General features: G+C 41.4%; 1 protein-coding gene across 1 annotated transcript; it reads right to left on the bottom strand.

Annotated features, from left to right (window-relative positions):
• Positions 1–1311: 1311 nt before the first annotated feature.
• Positions 1312–21259, bottom strand: twsg1a (twisted gastrulation BMP signaling modulator 1a). The gene is made up of 5 exons (XM_085378282.1): positions 21165–21259; positions 20314–20474; positions 9203–9302; positions 3882–4142; positions 1312–1649 (listed from the first exon to the last, which is right to left on the bottom strand). The coding sequence occupies exons 2-5, from the start codon at positions 20437–20439 to the stop codon at positions 1468–1470; spliced, it is 669 nt and encodes a 222-aa protein (XP_085234408.1). The 5' UTR covers positions 20440–20474; positions 21165–21259; the 3' UTR covers positions 1312–1467.
• Positions 21260–22021: the final 762 nt, after the last annotated feature.

Raw genomic sequence — 22021 nt, 5'->3', positions numbered from 1 at the left:
TTAGAGTGCGTGCAAAAATTCCTTAATGTTTATTGCAAAACTTTTTTTTTCATTCCCCTGAATTACAGATTAAAGTAATAATTTATAAAAGAAACATTAATTTATATTCATTAAGACTGCAAACCAGTCATGGAAACCATAAACTCACCATTAAAGCATTTACTCATTTCTTGTATCAAGTCAGAAGTCACACCATTTTCATAGACTTCAATATAAGGATTAATGCAATTTTAAGGCATGTCTGCCAACATCCAGAAGCTACTTCATTTTTTATATATAGTCTGTTAGCAACACTCTGGCAAAGTAGGTGGTAAAAATACACCTAGTAGTTGGTAGAAGTGGGTGCTTCATTTATTTGGAGATCCTACCACAAACGTATTTTCTTTATAGGTTTCCTGGCTGAAAACAGTCTGGAACTAATGGCGTATGTTTAGGCTGTGGTATCGTTTTGATCTTAGCCACAAGTTCACTGCTATTCAAGCCAGTGTACAAGAGAAACTGTCAAACTGTGTTTTTAAAAAGCAACTAGAATCTAAATTTGGTGAAACCACATGCTATTCTCAATCATGTGTACTTTCCCCGAGCGCTGCGGTCGGACCCAGAAGACTGGTGGTCATCCTCACATATGAAACACATTATCCCTCTGATGATCTTTGTTGGCACCGTCGGCTCCAAACCACACAGCTGCAGTGGTGAAATGAGGTCGTGATTCAATATTTAAAAAAAAAAAAAAAAAACAAGGCTTCATTGTGTCGGCCGGTGGAGGAGTCTGTGCAAACTGCTGTTGCATGCCAATTGGGAACACAATCAGTGATAGGGCACCCTGCTGCCTTTTGAAAATGTACTGGCATTACAAAGAGCATTTGTGTGTGGCGGTGAGAGATTGGCATCGGTAAATGTTCCCTTCTCCACCCACCCTCCCCACACCATTGCTTGCATGAGACGGTCGGTGAGCAGTGGAACACCTGTGGACCAGAATGGTATAATAACAACTTTGTTTCCCCAGGAAATGATGCGTTTCCTGACTTGGGCAACAGAAGAGCTGGAGACAGGCAACTAGGAAGACAAATATTTACCATTTCACTCATGCCATAAGCTTTTCACACATTTTTTTCCCCCCTCCCCAGAATATATAATGAAAGACTTTCTTAGAGACGGAAACAGTCACCAAAACGTATCTTTATTTGGCATGAGACTGGGATTTAGCGGACCATAATTGTAAAAATACATTATTCATATACAACTCTAGTAAAAAAAAAAAAAGAAAAGAAAATGCTATAAAAAAAAAATCTAAAAATATACAGTGAAACAAAAACAGCAGAATAAAAGTTTGCAGGGGTAGGAGGAGGGCTGCAGGGGGCATTTTACAAGGTAACTGAGGAATGCTAGCACATAACAGTCATAGTTTCCTCTGTCCCCAGTCCTGCGGTATGGGGCAAGCATTTGGTACCAATATGTGCCCGCACTTCAGAAGAGACAGTTCATGCACTTCACAAGCTTGCTGCCGTAGTCCACGCACTCCGGTCCGATGCACTGGCAGCAGGCGTTGTGAAACCAGCGGTACTTGGATCCTCCCATTGACTCACAGTATAGTTTACACTGACGAATGGACACGCAGTCGTCAAAGTAGACCACAGTGCACATGCTCTCTGAAATTAAAGAACAACACGCAAAGATGATGGTGTGAGTCACAGATCCAGTAAAGAGAAAAAACTAAACCTTTAACCCTCAATTTCCTGCTTTTCCTTAAAAGCTGAGGTCAAATTGCTGCGTCAAGTATGATTGTGTGTTCTGGTGAGCTTAATGAGTTAACAGCTCAGCTCTGAGGGATTGCTTTCATTATTGCTTTATAGTAAATAAAGCAATAGAGGTTGAGAGCCAAAATGGCCTCAAATTCAAATAAAAATGGCAATGTAACACTTCCAATTCCCTTAGCTGGAGATCTTCTGGCAGCACAGTCCTGCTGTAATGATACAAAAGTCTGATCCAACCGAAACTGGTCACAGTTCAAGACTGACTCGTCAGGTCACATTTTATTACCCTCAGTGAGTGAGCCTAAATGTGAACAAAACAAGGAGACGATGGGAACAAAGGAAAAATTAAATGGTAGCAAGTCTTGTTTTGTGTGAGCCATTCAAAAACGTAAAGCAATATGAGACGGCACATTTAGGAAAAGACTGACTGCTTTTAGTGGACCATGTGGCTTCTCATCATTAGTTACAATTTCTGTGGAATACGGTGGTTTCGCTGATGTACATTTGTGGTCAGAGGTTTACATACACTCATCTCAGGCATGAATGTCATGGTAATTTTAGGCTTTTAATCATTCCTTTGAACCCTTCTCTTTCCAGGGGAGAATGATTGGACAGCATACATCTTTAACGACTTTAACAAGGATTGAAAGTACAAGGAACTCTGTGCAGATCCCGGTATCGTCAGTCCGATGAGTGCTGTGAAAACCTTTTTCTGCTGGCAAAGCGTAGTAGTAGCAGTCAACCATGATTAATAACAAGAAGTTAACAGACCTTTGCCATGTCAGGTCCAGAGCCATTCTAGAATATTCATCACCGCTTATTCAAATATTTGAATCGATTTTCTTACGTGAGCATGAATCTCTATGATCAGAAAGCTGTATATTAATATACGAACATCTGTAGGCATGACAAAAAGTTTTATTACTGGACACGCTTCGATTTCCTAGTCCAAGTTTTACTGAATGAACTGGTTCTACTGACCAATCATATTTGAGCGGGCTTTGCTTGCGTGCAGGTAAGTCATCTGTGTGCAGGGAGACGGACAGATTGCATCTGTCAAAAAGTCATTTTTTAAAGTTATCTGCTTTTGTAAACAACAATTTGCAGACAGAAGAGGAAGTCTTGGCCTGGATATCTGCCGGCCACAGAAACAAGCAAACAAAACACGCCGTTCCCCCCCCGAGGACGAGTCATCAGACTAGATTGCTGATACATCGGTGTGCATACAGCATTTAAACTTCAGATTAAAAGAACGAGCCAGTTACAAAGAACTAAAGAGCAGCTAGAAGCATTAAACTTTTAAAACCCATCTCTGAAACATAATTTATAGACATTTCTTTATCTCGTTGTTGCTACACTGTCGTTTTATTCCAATTCATTTTTTTGACTGTTTAAATCTGCTGCTTTATGTTATTCACTCACTAGGACTTACTGATTATTAGATAAAAAATATACTTTCATGTTTTGTCTTTTTAATCTACAGTAACTGGCATAACTTTATTCCTTTTTTTGCCCTTTTTATGTTCTAAATGTACTTCTCTTTATGTGCTTTAAGTTAGTTATTTTTATTCTCTTTTATTACATTAGCAACTTATCAATCATCTGTGAAAAGCCAGTAAAAGTTTGCTTTTAAGCACGCCGAAACACATGATTAAAGCAACATAAAACATTACGGCAAAACTGTACTTGAAGTATTCGTGTAATTGACCTGACGCCCATTCATGAGTCTATTCAGCTGAGAAGCATTAATGAGGACCCTCTATTGATCAAAGTGACACAAAAAACCCCAAAACAAAACACACTTTCATTCTAAGGATGAAACAAACCTCCGCCAATCGAGGGGGGGGGGGGGGGGGGGGGGGAGGGAAGGAAAAATTTCAACTTACCAAAATTGTGAGAAAATAACTCAAGTTTTCATTATAAAGTTGAAATTTTTAGATTTCCAACTTAAAATTTTGACATAATAATAAGCCCAAATTTTGATTGGATTGCAATAGTTCCCCCCCAATTAATTATTATTTTTTTGGCCTCAGTGACAGAAATATGCTTTCCTTCAAACTTTATGATCACACCTCAATGTAGTAAAGTGTGAACAGGTACTTTTCCACGCTAACGCAGCGGCGTTACCTTGACTGTCGAGGCTGCCGTGGATGCTGTTGCCAGGCACGGTCACGTTCTCGTGCTGGCTGTTGAGCGTCTCCAGGAAGGAAACCAGGTTCTCGTGATGCGACAGCTCCTCTGAGACGGGGAAGGACACGACCATCATGTTGATCTGCACGTCGCCTTCCGTGAGGGCACGGAACAGCGAGGGGATGGGATTTTGCAGCTCCTCCACGGTGCTCTTGGACGTGGCTGGAGTGTCGCTGTAGTTCTTTGGGTTACACATCCCTGATGTGAAAACAGTGAGAGCACAGTGAAGGATCAGGTCACAGGAATCATCTCAGAAAGCAGAAACTGCTGGAAGTCTTGTTTGATTGAAACTCTGACTTCACCAACACAATGCAGCTAAATAACTGATGCTCACGAGGCAATTTCCCCACTTCTCTGGATAATCCATAGACATCACTGTCAGGTTTTATTAATTCATACAAAAGTAACAGTTATTGGAGTTACTGGATTATCCAGAGTAACAATGAAACTTGGAAAATAGGGCACAAAGACCATTAATTTACATATAAAGAATTTTTCCCTCAATTTTTTACGTTGTCCAATTGTATTCATTGGATTCAGTTACATGCAGAGCCATTTGTTTTGTTTTTAACTGAAATCATTCAAATTTTAGACCTTATGCTAGTCATTTACTACACTCAGTAGCCTGGAAGGAATCAGGTTTATTAGTTTACATGATACAGTGTTTGCTGTGATCAACAATTCTCTGATGGAGGCTTTTGTATAGTTGCAAAACTCGTGAAATCTTTGAGATCATGTTTATTTCAGTGTAAATACAGCGTAAAGCAGCAGACTTTCACACAGTTTAAGCAAAAAGAAAAAGAGACCGAAGCAAAAAACTAGAACAGCAGTGAAGGAACGGGCCGGCTCACGATCCATCACAATCACAGGTTATTTTAATGTGTGAGGTTTTCTTGTCATTTTGCACAAATGAATAAGAATTCAAATCTGGTGAGAAGTTGAGGAGGCTCACAGTCAGTCCTCAGGACAAATTCATCTTGTTTTACTGAAATCTGACTGATACTCTCACAGGGGTAAGTCTCCAGGAAGTTAAACGCTTTCTGGTGACTTATCAGTCCTACACAGCAGCACGGAGGACTTAATCCTACGTACGAACAGCCAAGACTGAGGTTTCCGTGGGTTTCCCCTAAATTTCATACTTTCATTCCTATAAAACTTCTACTTTATTAAAAAAAAGTTGAGAATCATGACCATTCCAAAACACCTGAGAGGCAACAAAATTGTGTGTCTCTCTCTCTCTCACGTTTGTCTCCTTCACTAATCCACAACGTTAATTTCCCTCATTAAGAAAAAAAAAAAGCAAATCTAAGTCTAATATTTTGATGTTTGATCTTAAGAAAAATGTTAGATCATAATTAAGAAAATTAAAAATCCTACAACTTACCCTCTTCTTTTATAATTTACAGTCTTTTAATGAACCTACTCACTGAGAACTGTGCGATTCAAGTGAAGAGTAAACATTTTATGGCATTTTTATTCAGATATATCACCAAGGACGTGACTGTGGGTCGCAAATCTACTTGAAAAACTGAGTGAGGTAATGTCAAAAATAGATATGCATTTTTGAGCATTAAGACATTTTTCCCCCTTTACAGTCTTGAATTATCCAGTTAAATCTTAAAAAGACTGGTTTAAAGGCTAAACGGTCGAACACACACACAGACACAGCAACTCAGAAAGGGCAGTTCTGTAAAACCACACCACTGTCAAAAACGTCTCGTCTCAATTAAGGCCTTTTTAACACTTCATTTAATTTCCAGATACAGTAGTAATCACTCGACAAAGTCCCCACATCAAGATATGATCTTCCTAAGCCTTCAAATGAGTCAAAGTGAATTATAGTTAATGACTAAATCATTTTATGGAGAACGGAGTTTGACAGAGGAATTGGATTACAAAACTGATGCTAAAAGCAGAGCCAGAACAGCTGTTTTCGATAAAATGTACACATGGGTCCTCCCTCCATGTCCTCCCTCCCTCCCTCCTCTAAAATATAAACAGTCCTCTCCCCTCCACTCGGCCGCTCTAACGGCTCTCAGACACACACTTCAAAGTAGATGGAATTTGGCACAGGGAGCGTGTTTAGAGTGAAAACTTACTTAAAGTAGACATAAGGGTAGCGGCAAGGAGGAAAAGCAAAAACATAAATGAGGAGTATAAACTTGCTCAAAGCTAAAAGCCATCCTCGGTGTATTGTAAAAGGCCTGTCCGGGAGGAAAACGGCACGTAACATCTGTGCAGCAGCAGCAGGAGCAGCAGGATGGAGTTCAGAGCTCAGTGTCAGATTCTTGTGTTCGTGTTCCACATGAAAGAGCTTTAATAAAGCTTCCTTGTCAGCACGTGAAGCAATATCTGTCTGCTGGAGCTGATCTGAGAGAAGACTGGTTTACGAGGGCGAGAGCTCAAACCTCGTGCTTGCGTTTTCGCACAAACTCCAAACAGCGTGAGGGGAATCGAGACGTGTCAACAGGTGTCCTCTCTCACACGTAGCACACAGCTTCAACATGTTAAACCAACAGTGTGCGCGCGAGTGTTATCGCTTCTGGAAATCTGTTTTATTTAGATGAGGGAGTCTCCTACGCCACGCAGACTTTGTGGGATCTGGAAGGTTATTAAGAGCGTTTCAATCTATGCAAGTGCAGCGTGTGAAAATGGCTACGGATAAAATTCTTAACAGATGCAGGCACCCTCCACAGGAAGGGATTTTGGGGGTGGGGTTAAACAACCTCCACCAAATAAATAAGTAAATAAATAAAAACCAAAAGAAGTGCAAAATAAGCTAAATCCACATGCTAAGCTACATACAGAATTACAAAACAAACAAATTTAGGGGGAGCCGCAAAACCACCAGAGACAGAAACAAAGAAATATCAAACGAGAGATGCGAAATGGAAAGCAGAACACACACAAATGCACAAATTATCAAGGACACAGAAAAGAATGTGCAAAGCAGCTTTAAAGAGGAACAGTCCAACCACAAAACAAGAGGCAAAAACATCACAAAGAAATAAAATAAGCAAGAAAGTCAGAACAGACACACAAACAACTACAAGATAAAATACAAAAAGGACACAAAACAGTGAGAGTGACACAAAAATACCTGCGAGAGTCAAACACACAAAATGAGAATAATGAGATGCACAGCTAAATTACAGCTTTAAAAAAAACAACAAAAAACTCGTACAGTCTGGATGTCGTGCAGCCATGTAGCGGAGGTGGGATAGCTTTAACAGCTCCGAGTCAGGCTCTTAAACTTTGACTCTGCTCACTGTTTCTCTTGTTTTTTTACCAATCTGCCTTTAAGTCTGGTTTTCAAACCACCCCTGCTGCTTTGAAGTGAGTTACAGTTTTAACCAAAAGTCAAGAGTTCGTTTAAGCAGCTCGGCCTCGCTGTCCCTTCGGGGCCTCTTCATCCTTTGATCTTCGGGAGCACCTCGAGACTTCTGTCCATATGTGGAAGTGCTACTTTAATTTCCTGTGCTCTGATAAACAGTCGTCCTCTCCGCACGGAGGCCAAGACACGTTTGATATCTGGCTCTGCTCACCTCACACTCTGGTATCACAGCAGCAACACCCTGAGCAAACTGCAGCGGTTTAAACCTGTGTGCTTCTCAGCTGTCGAGCGCATTACAGCCGAGCTCTCAGGCTTTTACTGGGAGAAAGAGCTCAGAGATGAGACTTCAACTGGCACGTTCAGGTATGGATACAGATCAGTGTCAGAATTATTTGAACTACCTTACGAGTCAAAATATCTGGGGGGAGTTTAACACTTGCTGTGACAAGTCGTCAGGGTTTCTTACAACAAAACTGGGATTTCATTTGACAAAATGCAATCTTGGAACCACTGATGATCATCTGACAACGATTTAGCTCTTGAGATCTTTGGAATCATCTACATTCGTAACTAATGTTTGGTGCACACAAGCTAAATGATTGAGCTAATAGGCTAGCCTCTGGGTTCCCTGATGAGCTCAGCTCATCTTTATGGGGAAATTATGGTTCACCAATGGCAGTGTGGGCAGCCTGGGACTGCATGGCTACCTGCAGAGCACGCCTGTGGTCAGATTAGGTTGCTGTGGGTCCATCAGGTGCAGAGAATAGTAAACTTCTAGCACACGAAGATGATTTGGGGAAATTTGTGGAATTTTTTTGAACTTCTACCTTTTTGCTACCTTCCCTGTCCCCGCCTACTCATCAACCGATCAGCAACGAACACACTCATCCATGTCAAGCACCATGCAGCATGGATTTTGGACGACTGTCGGGAGCATATTTACATGGTTTGAAAACCCCTCTTCGTGGACAAATCCCTCCATAAATCGAAACAATCAGGGTAGCATAAACTAAGCATGACACAGGCTCTGCTTCTATGCCACGACACTTCATCAAATTTTGCTTCCTCCTTCACATCACACCATGAATGTTTCAGAAGAAGTCTGCACAGTTCTCACCACATTTTTCTTCAAGTCAATCTGATCTATAAAGAGGACAGAGTCATTTTTCCAAACACAGAGGAACTTGTGTAATACTTCTGACTGAAACAAGCTCTGTCTTGGGCTGGCCTTAAAGCCATGTATTCTCATTGTTATGGGTACTTTTCCCTATGCAACCCTCTGAACATAGGCAGGATTCACAACAGAGTCCAGTACCAGCACTGTGTATAGCTCCCAAAGCCTCATGTTAAACCTGAATCAGTGGTGAAAGATGCACGATTAGCCATTTGTCCATGTTTTTTCTCAACATGGAGGAAAAAAAACAAAAACTCTGCTTCAGAAAAGGCAGCAAAAAAAAAAAGAAAAAAAAAAAAAGCAGGAGACCTTGGGCCTGATGTCTCACCCCATTTCTCTCTGACGGAGGAGGGGACGGCAGCGCTTTCATGTCACCTTTTTTGAGTGTAGAGTGAGCGATGAGGTGATTCAAGTTGAGTCATACAGTTCAGAAGGACAAAACAAAAACACTGATGTGACGTGGTGCTGTATGTGTGCGTGTTTGCACTTCAGTCTTGCGTCGCTGGTTACCGATGGAAATAAATCCTTGTAAACAAAACTTCACAACAAATTCAGCACTGCGGTACACACATCCATCGCTTCTGACACTAATGTCTTACGCACATGTTGAGCTCAGCAGATATCACCAACCTGCTCAGTGTGCAGAAGCCTGAACTAACAGTGAAGTTCTCCAAACCTAAAACAACACGGACCAACTTTCTGTCAGCTTTAAAATGCGTTGCTAATAAAAACGGAGTCCCCTGCACTCACCCACGCAGTCGCAGCACTCCTCCCAAAGATTCCCCAGACACAGCATGCACTCTTTACAGCAGGAGCAGTTCCCATCAGACGGACGACACTGGCACAGCTCCTGCAGGAGAAAACACAAACGTGCATCAGTAAAGCACAAACAGCTCGTGACTCGTTGCAAAAACACTGGATAGTACTGGCTGCTGTCCTGATTATTATGCTACTGGTTGTACAAGCATACTTGCTACACATCAGTAATTTTTTCCACTGAGATAAAGAGTGTGGACAGCGAGCATAGAAGCAAACCATTACAGAGACCTGTGCACAAACTGGAAATTATATTTTATGAAGGTAAAATATGGAAATGAACAAATTTAACCACGACCAACCGAAATGTTTCCTTTGCTATACACCACAAACACACTTTGTCCATGATGTAGGAATGGCAGCAATAATGCCAGCCACAGACGTGAGATGTCGACTGATACATTATAATGCAGAATGGCACGCTTATGTGGAACAGTGTCATCACGTAGTTTGTCCAGCAGAGTGACTTTGATGTCCACTGTGTCCAATACAGACATCACCGCAGACTGTACAGGCTTTGGTTAGGATGTCTAATATTAAAGTTAGTGACAATGAAAGTATGACTGAACAAATATGGCTTGTTTGGAAAGGTTGGAGGATGAAGCCTCTTCTCTCTTAAAAGAACACGGCAGCACGGCTTTTGTTTGCAAAGCGTCTTCTGAACAACAATTCTGGGACAATGTCCTTTAGACAGATGAGCCCAAAGTGGAGATGTTTGACCTGAATGCACAAACACCTCATTCAAACTCCTGTGTATATGGAAGTTTCCTACAGTCAAATATGACTCTAGTCAATGCATTCTGTATGTCTTCTTCAGTAGTCTTTCTCACTCACTATGTGTTAATAGACCTCTCTGCATTGAATCATACTTGTTATTAATCTATGTCTCTCTTCCACAGCATGTCTTTTGTCCTGTCTTCCTTCTCTCTCCCCAAAAAGTCGCAGCAGATGGCCCCGCCCCTCCCTGAGTCTGGTTCTGCCAGAGGTTTCTTCCTGTTAAAAGGGAGTTTTTCCTTCCCACTGTCGCCTAAGTGCTTGCTCATAGGGGGGTCATATGATTGTTGTGTTCTTCTCTTTATGTGTTATTGTAGGGTCTACCTTACAATATAAAGCACCTTGAGGAGACGGTTGTTGTGATTTGCTGTATAAATAAAACTGAATTGAAAGTATCTGGCAAAATTGGCTTAAGCAACAGGACAATGGTTCCAAACACAGCAGCAAATCTACAACAGGCTGAAAAAGAAAAGATTCTACAGCCCAGTCTGGACCTCACCCTACATGCACTGAAGCAATGCCGTAAAGAAGAATTCCTCAACAGTGATGCAGCAGTCTGATAAAGTCATACACAATATAATTATTTAGTAGCCCTACAAGCCATTGAATCGTGGGGTGTACCTCGTTTTCACAGGACTGTATGCATTAAACACTGCTTAACAAAACCCGACTACTAAACTCATCTCAGTCCTGATGAATTTGATGTGGAGGTGTCTGACAGGTGCAGCAGAAGCTTCAAATCACAGCAAACACGCTGCTCAAACAGCAGACGTGCCATTAAAACATTACAGGGCCCACACAGGCCATTACAAGACTGCGCTCTGCGTGTGGCATTCATCGAAGAATGCGAGACGTCACCGCAGACTCGAATAACTGAAAAAAAAAAAAAAAGAAAGAAAGAAAAAAGAAAAAGAAACGGCATTTCCTTTCATGACCGCAGCAGGTCCGGACACGTTAATCCACACTTTCACATCACAGGTCTCGGTTTATGATCGAGTTAAATATTTGACACGTTCTTTAAAGAAAAACTGCACTTTGTTACAACTTTGGTTTACTAAACCAAGAATTCAACTGATTCACAATAAAGTAGCTAATTATGTTGATGATGTTTGTACTTGTAGTCATCAGTAGCCACATGTTAACAATTTACTTAATGTAATCAATAACAGTGGTTACCATGGTTCAGCATTTTCTAATTTGATGGGTTTGTTTTATTTTGTTTTTTTGGATTTCTGTTCATATTTTATCATTTAAAAAAAAAAAAAAAAAAAAGTGTTGGTTTTAGCCTTTTAAAATTTTTACTGCATGGAGGACGTGTCAGCGGCAAGATTTAGGAAAATCAGTGATATAAAAAAAAAACCCAAACAAACAAAAAACCCCACTTCACCAAAAGCAGTTGACTCACAGTTTTGTTGAGATCTCAAAGCTCAAACACACCATCAATGTCTCATCTGTAAGTGGTAAGAAATTATTTTATATTCAAACAAATACTAAAACTAAGGATATTTCCGCTTTTTATTTTTTATTTTTTCCCCCGCATACTCTTTCACGTGATTCAGTTTATTTTGAAAAGTCTCAAAAGCATCTTGAGCTTTATTGTGAAAGGTTTATATGGAACATAAACAAGCGGACACGCGATGGTTTTACCATCGTTGTTGCTAACCACAACCCATAAAAAACAGGCTTGTCCGTCAGTTGTGTGGTTATATTAAACATAAGAGAAAGAGAGAACTTTAAGAAATTAATATAGCCACTACAGTGACCATCAAAACGATGAAAAAAATATTGCCGTAAACAGTTTATTTTACGACACCACGAAACAAACGAAAGCGTAAAATGAAACGATAGACGTTTTTATATAGTCATCCGATATATATCGTTATATCGAACAGCCCTAGTCAGTTATGTCTTCTTTTTGACTTTAGGGCAAAAATAACCCTTTTTCCTGCAGTAGTGCCATTATTGTTATGCAAGCTGACCAATTTTAGAGACGCCAGCTGTAGAGAGCATCATCTCCCTTCTCTTGATTATAGTGGAACTAAAAATTCCACTTCTCATGTAGTCCCTAATCCCCAAAGAAGTTTTTCTACAGAAACTACGAATCCTAATGAAATCCACAAGATCAAATCCAGCCCATCAGATGAGAGTTAACACTTAAAGGAGAATTGGATATTGAACATGCTCGCTGGTGACATCCAGGTTGGCCCACAGACTTTCTGAGGACAATTATTAAGACTCATTTTTCTGCCTGTTAGGAAGGTTTTGCCAAATTCTCACAGAGGAGGAGGAGGATTAAAGTGGTTTTCATGTTTGCTAACAAGGAAAAGATCCAGGTTAACTTCTAAGAGGAAATAAATCTTTTGCTTTAGGAAATTAAAAAAAAAAAAAAAAAAAAAAACCAAAAAAAAAAAAAAAAAAAACCCTGCCAAAGCAACAGGTGATGATACAGCCCAAACCATGCAGGCCAATCAGAAGCCTACAAACAATAACACACAGTGCACACTGAGTTCAACAAGATAAATAAAAGCACACACATTTGACCTTGCAAGACAAAAATCTCTGGTTTGCTTGTCTGCAGGTAAATGCCAAAAAATCTTGAAAAATTTTCAAGAAGTGCAATTTTCAGTGACTTAAAAAAACTAAACAAACTAACAAACAAACAACAAAATGAACAACAATTATTAAAAGTTGAACGTGTGCAAAGATCTTGTGTTTTTTTTCCTGTCCCACTCATTTTCTACATATCTGTACAGTGATGAGAGAGTTTCCATGAAACAGACACAAACATTCAAAAACATTCATGTGGATGTTTTTGAATGTCCAAAACATTCAAACTGGAACAAACTATCCTTTAAAGTCTTAAGTCTTTTCCAGACCGGAGTCCTGAAAGACTTTCACAGCTCAGGTCCTCATATTGGCACATGAAGTGAAATCTAAAGCATTTATTAAAGTACACAAAAAACTATAATAAAAACAACAGCTGTGCAAATAAGAAAGAAAATATAAAAGTCTTTGTATGACATGATCTCATACAGAGGCCTCACACACACACACACACACACACACACAGGCTTGAGCTCAACTGCTCACGATGCTTTTTTTTTTTTTTTTTTCTTCCTTTCTCTTAGATGGAAGCTACAAGTTTCTGCAAACATCCAAAAACATGAAACCACTGCTGATGCAATACCTCCTGTACAAACACAGGGAAACAGCACTCCTGTGCTGCAGTGCAGTTTGCGTTTAGAGTTAAAACGACACAAAACTAAAAAAAAGCGCAGTTGGTGGGCTTAAAAAGCAAGTGAGAGTGCCAGAGGAGCTCCTCTTCCTCCCTCCTGTTCCCCCATGACACTAAACAGGGAGCACATTCCTCCATGTCAAGGTCACTGGGATGGGGGAGGAACAGAAGGAGGGAGGGAGAAGAAAACACCTGGAGAACAGGACAGGGCTGCTCCCTCCATGACTCCTTTCTTCCAGAGTCTCCTTTGCAGTTTTGCAGAAACCATGTTTTACACATAGACAGTCTCTCTTCAGTGACTCACCATCGAGGGATTGCAAGAAACACACAGAGCTCACTTAATCACTGGCCTCTCAATCCCCAAACCTCTGATCAACATCAGATCCCATGAGTAATTATGACTCTCAAGGGTGAAATTATGAAAAACTAAACAGCTGCTCCTGGGAAGAAAACATGCAGCCTTAAATCAGGCAAAACGTATAAAAATAGAAATTAATTTTTTTTTTAAAAAAGGATGGAGGAGACTCATAGACCTGCATTTAGCCTGGCTTTAAAACAGTAACGGCTAACTGCCTACTAACTGCTACTTTAGCTGGATCCACTTAAAGAAATAAAAATAAATAAAAAGTACATAACAGTACATAATCACCTTTTCTTTTGAAGAAACGTTTTAGTGAATCTTATCTAAGAACCATGTCTTTATGTGACGTATGGCACTAAAGCAAGAATGCTTTTCATTAGCTTAATTTACAGTTACTAGTAAATTTGCTTATTTATTATGAAGATGTAGGCAAAACAGGAGGGAAGTGTCAAATATAAAGCTAAAGCTAAAATAACTGATTAGCTTACATTTCAAAACTTAAGGAAGGCCGGCTGCAAATCTACACGTCAGATTTCCAGCCGGCCTTCGCTTCAGGAGTGTTTTGTGGAAAACTTGCTCACATGTTTAGGGGTAAGAATTTAAGAAGTGATGTTAATTACCTTATATTTGTTAAGAATGAGCTCAAGCTTAGAGGGAGCTAGCTTTAAAATAAGCACCTCTCTGTTTTTACAATCTTTGCTATGTGCAAAGACTAAGTTAGAGCTCCATGTTTTTGTTTTGGGTATTTACGGGAGTAGAAACCACAATTCACTTCAAACTTTTTTTTTCCTTTTACTTTATTTAATTCCATTTAGCACCCACATGAAGATGGGACATACAGTGGGGCAAAAAAGTATTTAGTCAGCCACCGATTGTGCAAGTTCCCCCACTTAAAATGATGACAGAGGTCAGTAATTTGCACCAGAGGTACACTTCAACTGTGAGAGACAGAATGTGAAAAAAAAATCCATGAATTCACATGGTAGGATTTGTAAAGAATTTATTCGTAAATTAGGGTGGAAAATAAGTATTTGGTCACCTCAAACAAGGAAAATCTCTGGCTCTCACAGACCTGTAACGTCTTCTGTAAGAAGCTTTTCTGTCCCCCACTCGTTACCTGTATGAATGGCACCTGTTTGAACTCATCATCTGTATAAAAGACACCTGTCCACAGCCTCAAACAGTCAGACTCCAAACTCCGCCATGGCCAAGACCAAAGAGCTTTCGAAGGACACCAGGAAAAGTATTGTAGACCTGCACCAGACTGGGAAGAGTGAATCTACAATAGGCAAGCAGCTTGGTGTGAAAAAATCAACTGTGGGAGCAACCATCAGAAAATGGAAGACATACAAGACCACTGATAATCTCCCTCCATCTGGGGCTCCACACAAGATCTCATCCCGTGGGGTCAAAATGATCATGAGAACGGTGAGCAAAGATCCCAGAACCACACGGGGGGACCTGGTGAATGACCTGCAGAGAGCTGAGACCAAAGTAACAAAGGTCACCATAAGTAACACACTACAACGGCAGGGAATCAAATCCCACAGTGCCAGACGTGTTCCGCTGCTGAAGCCAGTGCATGTCCAGGCCCGTCTGAAGTTTGCCAGAGAGCACATGGATGATACAGCAGAGGATTGGGAGAATGTCATGTGGTCAGATGAAACCAAAGTAGAACTTTTTGGTATAAACTCAACTCGTCGTGTTTGGAGGAAGAAGAATACTGAGTTGCATCCCAAGAACACCATACCTACTGTGAAGCATGGGGGTGGAAACATCATGCTATGGGGCTGTTTTTCTGCCAAGGGGACAGGACGACTGATCCGTGTTAAGGACAGAATGAATGGGGCCATGTATCGTGAGATTTTGAGCCAAAACCTCCTTCCATCAGTGAGAACTTTGAAGATGAAACGAGGCTGGGTCTTCCAACATGACAATGATCCAAAACACACCGCCCGGGCAACAAAGGAGTGGCTCTGTAAGAAGCATTTGAAAGTCCTGGAGTGGCCTAGCCAGTCTCCAGACCTCAACCCCATAGAAAATCTGTGGCGGGAGTTGAAAGTCCGTGTTGCTCGGCGACAGCCCCAAAACATCACTGCTCTCGAGAAGATCTGCATGGAGGAATGGGCCAAAATACCAGCTACTGTGTGTGCAAACCTGGTAAAGACCTATAGTAAACGTTTGACCTCTGTTATTGCCAACAAAGGTTATGTTACAAAGTATTGAGTTGTATTTTTGTTATTGACCAAATACTTATTTTCCACCCTGATTTACAAATAAATTCTTTACAAATCCTACCATGTGGATTCATGGATTTTTTTTTCACATTCTGTCTCTCACAGTTGAAGTGTACCTCTGGTGCAAATTACTGACCTCTGTCATCATTTTAAGTGGGGGAACTTGCACAATCGGTGGCTGACTAAATACTTTTTTGCCCCACTGTATTAAAAAAAACCGACTTTGTCTCAACCAGCTGACTTCTAGAAGCCTGCTGAGAGGCAGCACCTAGCATCTGTGAGCACAACCTCATCATCCAGTAAGTGTGAAGGTTACGTAATGGCCCTTTATTATCATTTGTCTAAACCAACATTAAGCTAGACTCAGATTTATAGCTACAATCTTTATAAATGTATTCTCTCCCAGAGCACCAGTGGTTTGAAGGACACCAGCAACAGCACAAAGAAAAAGAAGACGACATAAAATACAGTTCGTCTTTGGAAATGGCAACTTCTTAAATCCATCTGTACATGTAAGAGCCTTAATCTGCTGCACAATATCACAGTGGACGGGATGGCTGTCTGGAGAAACAGCTCAAAGATGGCATCTGTAAGGCCTGCACTCAGACCTCATTACTGTGTGATACGACACTGGATTTATTCTTTAAATTACAGGTCATTAAAAAAGTGAAGACTGAAAAAAATGAGCTAACATGCAAACTGATTTGGACACAGCCACTTCTGCCTTTATTCTGAGACAAGCAATTTGTCTTCTGGCGCTACCTTTATAGTTAACGCACAGACATAATTAGTCTGTTAGTGTTAAAATATAACTACGTCCAAAAGTAGAGTTTCCATTCTTTTTACTGAAGGAAAACAAAAAGGAAACAAGATCTCGTCCCATTTATTTTCTTTTCAAGTTCTCTTTCTTGGCTGGTATCACCCTAAAGCAGATTTCATATAAATTCGAGTAAAAACACTAAAGATTTACTTGCCTAAGCCTCTTAAACTCTTCATCTCCTGTGATAGTAAATTCAACCTCTTTGCTTTTTCACCATATTGTTTGACAAAAGAAGCTTGAAGACATCGCTTTGGGCTCGAGGAACCTCCTTCACCTCTGTCTGACGCTGTTGGGAAACAGCTGGAAAACGAATGGACAGACTAATCAGAACCAGCGGTAGTTGCAACCCTACTAACAACAATTTCCCCACTGAGGTGGATGAGGTTATCTTAACGGCTTAAAGAGCTCTTATTAGGCTACCCTTGCTCTCAAGTGGAAACCGCTGCAATCAGTCAAAGCCCGGCTGCAGCGAGACAAAAGGGCTCTGGAGGGAAAGTGAGTAAGCGCTCGTCCCACCGAGCGACCGCTATTGTGTTTCAGCTTTGAAATCTGCTGCCCCACCCTGCTAAACAGCCTGGTGTGCAGAGTCCTGGACAGAGCTGGATTGTGAAGTTTTGCACACATCTTAGACTCAAAACTGTAGGTTTCTCTCCACACAGACGCACACACACCTCCTCCTGACCTTAACCTCCCCTCCCTCCTCTTCGACCTCCTGCTCTCATGTTTCCCCACCCCTTGGTGGGGGTTTAGGGAATTCAAGACAAATGACTTGAGATGGCAGCAGAGCGCAAAAGTGAGCGTCGGACAGCAAATCCCACTAATCACAAGCAACATGGAGCGTCTACAGAGGGGCTGGAGAGGCAGAAAAGTTTCTCCTTCACGGCGCACACACACATAAATCGCTCTCGCCTCTGACAGCTAGCGAGTTGGTGTCGACGGGGTCGCGGAAGCTACAGAGCTGTTGTCCGGAGCAGTGATTCATCAGGCGAAACAAGCCACCTGGAAGTAAAGAACAAATAGAGGGCCTCAAATGTTCTGGGGAAACTCAAGCCAGGAAGAAGGGATTTGTTTAGGAGTTTAATCCAAAAAGAAGTAAGCTTTAAAAAAAAGAAAAGAAAAAAAAGCCACGAGAGGCTGTATTTCCTCTGAAGATTTTTGGAAGAGAGCTCATTTTTCCTCAACTGTTTTTAGATCACTTAGCAATTTAAGACCTTTGCAAAACAACAAAATCCAGGAATTTCCTGGCTACAGTGATTCACGTGAGGATTTCTCAATTTTCCTGAGGCGTTTTCACACATGAACTCAGGAAGATGTTTGTAGAATCAGTTTGGGACGCATTCTTAAGTTTCCTTTCGCCTCAGCCACATTTTCCCCAACTGAAAATATCAGTATCTCTGTATTCATCGCACCATCACCTGCACTACTCTCACATCAGTGCATCAGTCACACAAAGCAAACTCTGAAAGACCAAAGGACGTCTCTTCTGGCTGTATCAGATGCTTACGCGCCCTCATACAAATCCTCGGCGGGTACCTCTTAGAAAAGTTGAGGGCTGTGGTGCATGTGTGAAAACAGCACAGATAAAATTCCTTGTAACAGTTTCTAAAGCTGCACACAATGTGGGAAATAAGTATTCGATCCTCTGACGAATCTGTAAGTTTGATGAAGTGATGATTTCAGTCCATTATAAGGTAGTATGTGTAACCAATAGTGTTCTTGATGACTCTGGTCCCAACTGCCTTCAGACCGTCAACGAGCTCCTCCTTTGTAGTTCTGGGCTGATCCACCACCATCATGATCATCTTCACCCCATGAGACAAGATCTTGCAGGGCGATTTATGGTCATTTTCGATATCTACAGTTTGGATTCATCTCCTGCCTCTAAGTCTTGTTTCTTTTCATACCCACTGCTCACAGCTTACATTTAACCATGTCTTGTTGTACTGTTGGTAGTTGCTGCACGAAAAGTTTTCCTTGAAGCAACGTAGTGATCAAAAGGGGGAAAGGTTGGATTACCAACCAGGAAAACGGAGGAAGAGCACAGGGCTGCTTAGACCCCTCTGGGCTCTGATTCACAGCATGCCAAGCAGATTTTTTGGTAACTTAATTAATTGCAGAAACCTGAACCTTTGCATTAAAGCCGGCGCTGTAGTACTGATGTATTTTGCAATCCTGCAGCAATGCTTTTTTTTTTTTTTTTTTTTTTTTTGCATGGTACCCACATTAGTGGTTAAAATCAACTCGAAACTGCATACATTTAATTATTTCATTTAATTAAGCAATGAGTTTGGTCTTCATGACTAAAGCCAGACCTTCAAAATGTCTTGTTTTAGCTAAATTAAAAATAAATAAATAAATCTAAATCCAAGAAAAGACAAACTTTGGAAGCAGAATATGTTCGGGATTTTGTTGGATACGTTAATTTTTCTGCTAAACAATCTAAAAGCCAAATCTTGAACAAAGAAAAACAACAACAACAACAACAGCAACAGCTTCCTCTCTTTACTTGCAAACATCGTGCTCCAAGAATAGAGTCTGGTGCAAAACAGAGCTGCAGCTCACGTTCACAAGAGGTTAAACAGGTGAAATAGCCACTGAGGTTAATGACAGTACTTTAAAGACTGTAATGGAAGAGGCAGGAAAGCTAAACACACAGCTCTGACCTACAGGACAGCAGCCAAGCAAAAATCTAGCTTGACAGCTGAAAGAAAGTCAAATCAAGAGAAGAGTTGGCCTTTCTAAAACCAACTCGAAACAAGAATTCATGAAGGAATCGGTGTTAACGCGTGGGCTGAACCCCCCATCCGAACGTGTGAGGAAAAAAGTGACATGAAGGAAGCGATGTTAAAAAGTCAACAAGCATGAATGAGTTTGATGTGAGATTTTTAAAAGCAGAGCTAAAAGAACCTGACATAAATAAATACAAACAAACGAAACAGAATGAAAGAAAGACATCCAACTCCCTATCAGCTGAAGGCTGGATAGCTTCACAGGTCCGCTCCCTTTCAGACGCCTCCAGGATTATCTAGGGAATGTATCTGCATTCTTTACAACAGATTCCATCGTTGCTCCCAGGTCCAAATCTTCATCTTATCCTGGCAGATTTTTAGACTCGATTTTGGCTGCTGTTGGATATTTACTGTTAGAAGAACTTGTATAAAACAGACCGGCTGCGGAGGCATTATTTCCCCTCAGTGAATTCAGCTACCGCTCAAAGAAGCGCCGCTGTACAGTTTTGCTGCTTTTATGGAAGCAAAGCGGCAAAAAAGCGGACTCCTCGTCCACCTACTGCTGTCGCTTTAAACTCCTGACTTGTGTTTTAGCCAAGAGACACAACTGTGCCTGTTTACACAAAACAGCTGTAAACCCTGGAGGATGAAACGCTTGAACTTGGCTGCACTTCGCCGCTTTAATCTCCAGAGAAGATCATCACATTCGTGAGTTAAGTGCACCTGAGATTATGTGTCTGCAACCACAGAGTTACCTCAGGGAGGCGAAGCCTGTTTGCAAACACTCGTTCTTTCACACACCGCCTCACCACAAACATCCAGGACTCGGCTCCACGTTTAAGGTGCAAAAACCAAAAGCAGCTCATGGGAAAACCTCAGCATCCCTTACCTGGATGAGACATTTGCTGACGTCACTGGCGCAGAGGGCTTTGTTGCAACCGGAGGTCAGAGATAATATTGAAAGGAGGAAGAGGAGAACGGCGACAGCGGGGAGGATCAGCTCACCGGGCCTCATCCTGACGGCTCACCAGCAAGGCACTGGGAAAAGTCCTACATCAATGAGAGACACAGCACAGGATCTTGGATCAGGAATGGAGGATTAAGGCAAACAAACAACAACAGTTTAATTCCAAAAGAGGAAAGTGAAGCTCTGTTCGACTGGAGAGCTCTCCTCCATTTTGTGTGAGAGTTAACATCTAACTTCTACTGTTAAACACACACACACACACACACACACACAGGAATAAAGTTTCATCCTAAAGTAGATGCAAATGTGCTGTCACGTGTGCAGGAACTCACTGCTTTGCCTTTCTGTAAAGTCTTAATTTGAACTTTTCTAAAACGCTCGCGTCACATCTCATTCAAAGCCAGCACTGCTTACTTTACTGAAGAACAACAACAACACACACATACACACATCTGGCAACATCAGCTCCCTTTCTCCCCCCTTTCTTCACCCCCTTCTATTTTTGTCGCGCTTTAACACTCTCTCCCATCTCGCTCCTACACTTCAACACTTGCAGCACATTGTTGCATTTCGCATGACGGCGAGAGAAAACATGTGAGGAACATTAGCTCCCCGAGTCCTGAACGCGTTTCTTCACCTCTCTTTTTCCCCTCCCCTGCTCCGCTCAAAACTTTGTCTCACTCGCACGCAGACACAAGAGAATCGAGTGCGCAAAATGAAAAGAAAAAAAATAACAGCGAGTAAATGCAGATATTAGAGAGTCTCAAACTTACCACAACGCAGTTAACGAGCTCGAGGTTCTCCTTTTTTTTTTAAGGAGGACTGGGGTTGTGCTCTCTTTGAACCTCTCCAGGATGGTGTTCTGCCGCCGCTCAAGTGTCCACTGTGTCCAGAGGGCGTCAGTCTCTCCGCAGCACAAAGCGACAGGCAGTCGGGCGCCTTAAAGGCACACACACACTCCCTTTTCTATCCGGCGTCTGTGCAGGAAAACACCGGGTCTCGGGTCTCACACAGTCACCGGGTGACGCGCATGAATCATTCAGCTCACCTTTAACGTAAATATGAGCCCGGAGCAAAGTTTGAGAGGTCGGTGCGTAAAAGTGTCGTGCGTAAAATTCGCTTCTTCCAACGCAGGTGGGTTATGTTTGCCTTTTTCTTTCGCCCCCAACAACAAAGGAAGTATTTACTTTTCACTCCACCCCCTGCCCAATTACATACCCCCTTTTGTCTCCACTCTCATTAGTGGCCTTGTGGGTTGCTCATTAGGTCATCTGAAGCCGTGAAGCTGATCAGACTTCCAGCCGCGACGCCACCCTTCGCTCATTTGTTGCCGCCGCGGAAACCCTCTGATGGGGCGTTTAACTCCACAGGTGTTTTTTGTGAAACTTCATCAAAGACCCAACTGGCCACCACTTCCATAGCTGCAGGGGAGGAAGGCGAATTACAATTTTAATCGGATTTTTTTTTTTTTTTTATCTTAACAAAGGTTAATTAACTTTAAATTTGTGATAAATTATGTTTTGGACTAAAAGTCAGGTTTGAAAGTTGTCAAGATTAGTTTAATCAATTGCTTATGTTTATTTTATTTTATTTTCATTTGTTATGAGTTCTGTGGGTGTCAGAGGGAATA

Source organism: Diplotaxodon limnothrissa, linkage group LG18 (assembly GCF_057381915.1).
Source record: "Diplotaxodon limnothrissa isolate DT_005_m linkage group LG18, D_limnothrissa_male_GT1.1, whole genome shotgun sequence".
Lineage (NCBI taxonomy): Eukaryota > Metazoa > Chordata > Actinopteri > Cichliformes > Cichlidae > Diplotaxodon > Diplotaxodon limnothrissa.
This window is presented reverse-complemented; position numbering and strand designations above follow the sequence as displayed.

What these genes read in the sequence shown, in the direction of transcription:
- twsg1a (XM_085378282.1), bottom strand. Translation starts at nt 20,439, where the DNA reads ATGAGGCCCGGTGAGCTGATCCTCCCCGCTGTCGCCGTTCTCCTCTTC. An exon ending in TCAGCAAATGTCTCATCCAG is followed by an intron (nt 9,303 to 20,313) that starts GTAAGGGATGCT and finishes TTTCTCCTGCAG; the next exon opens with GAGCTGTGCCAGTGTCGTCC. An exon ending in CGGCAGCCTCGACAGTCAAG is followed by an intron (nt 1,650 to 3,881) that starts GTAACGCCGCTG and finishes CTTTAATTTCAG; the next exon opens with AGAGCATGTGCACTGTGGTC.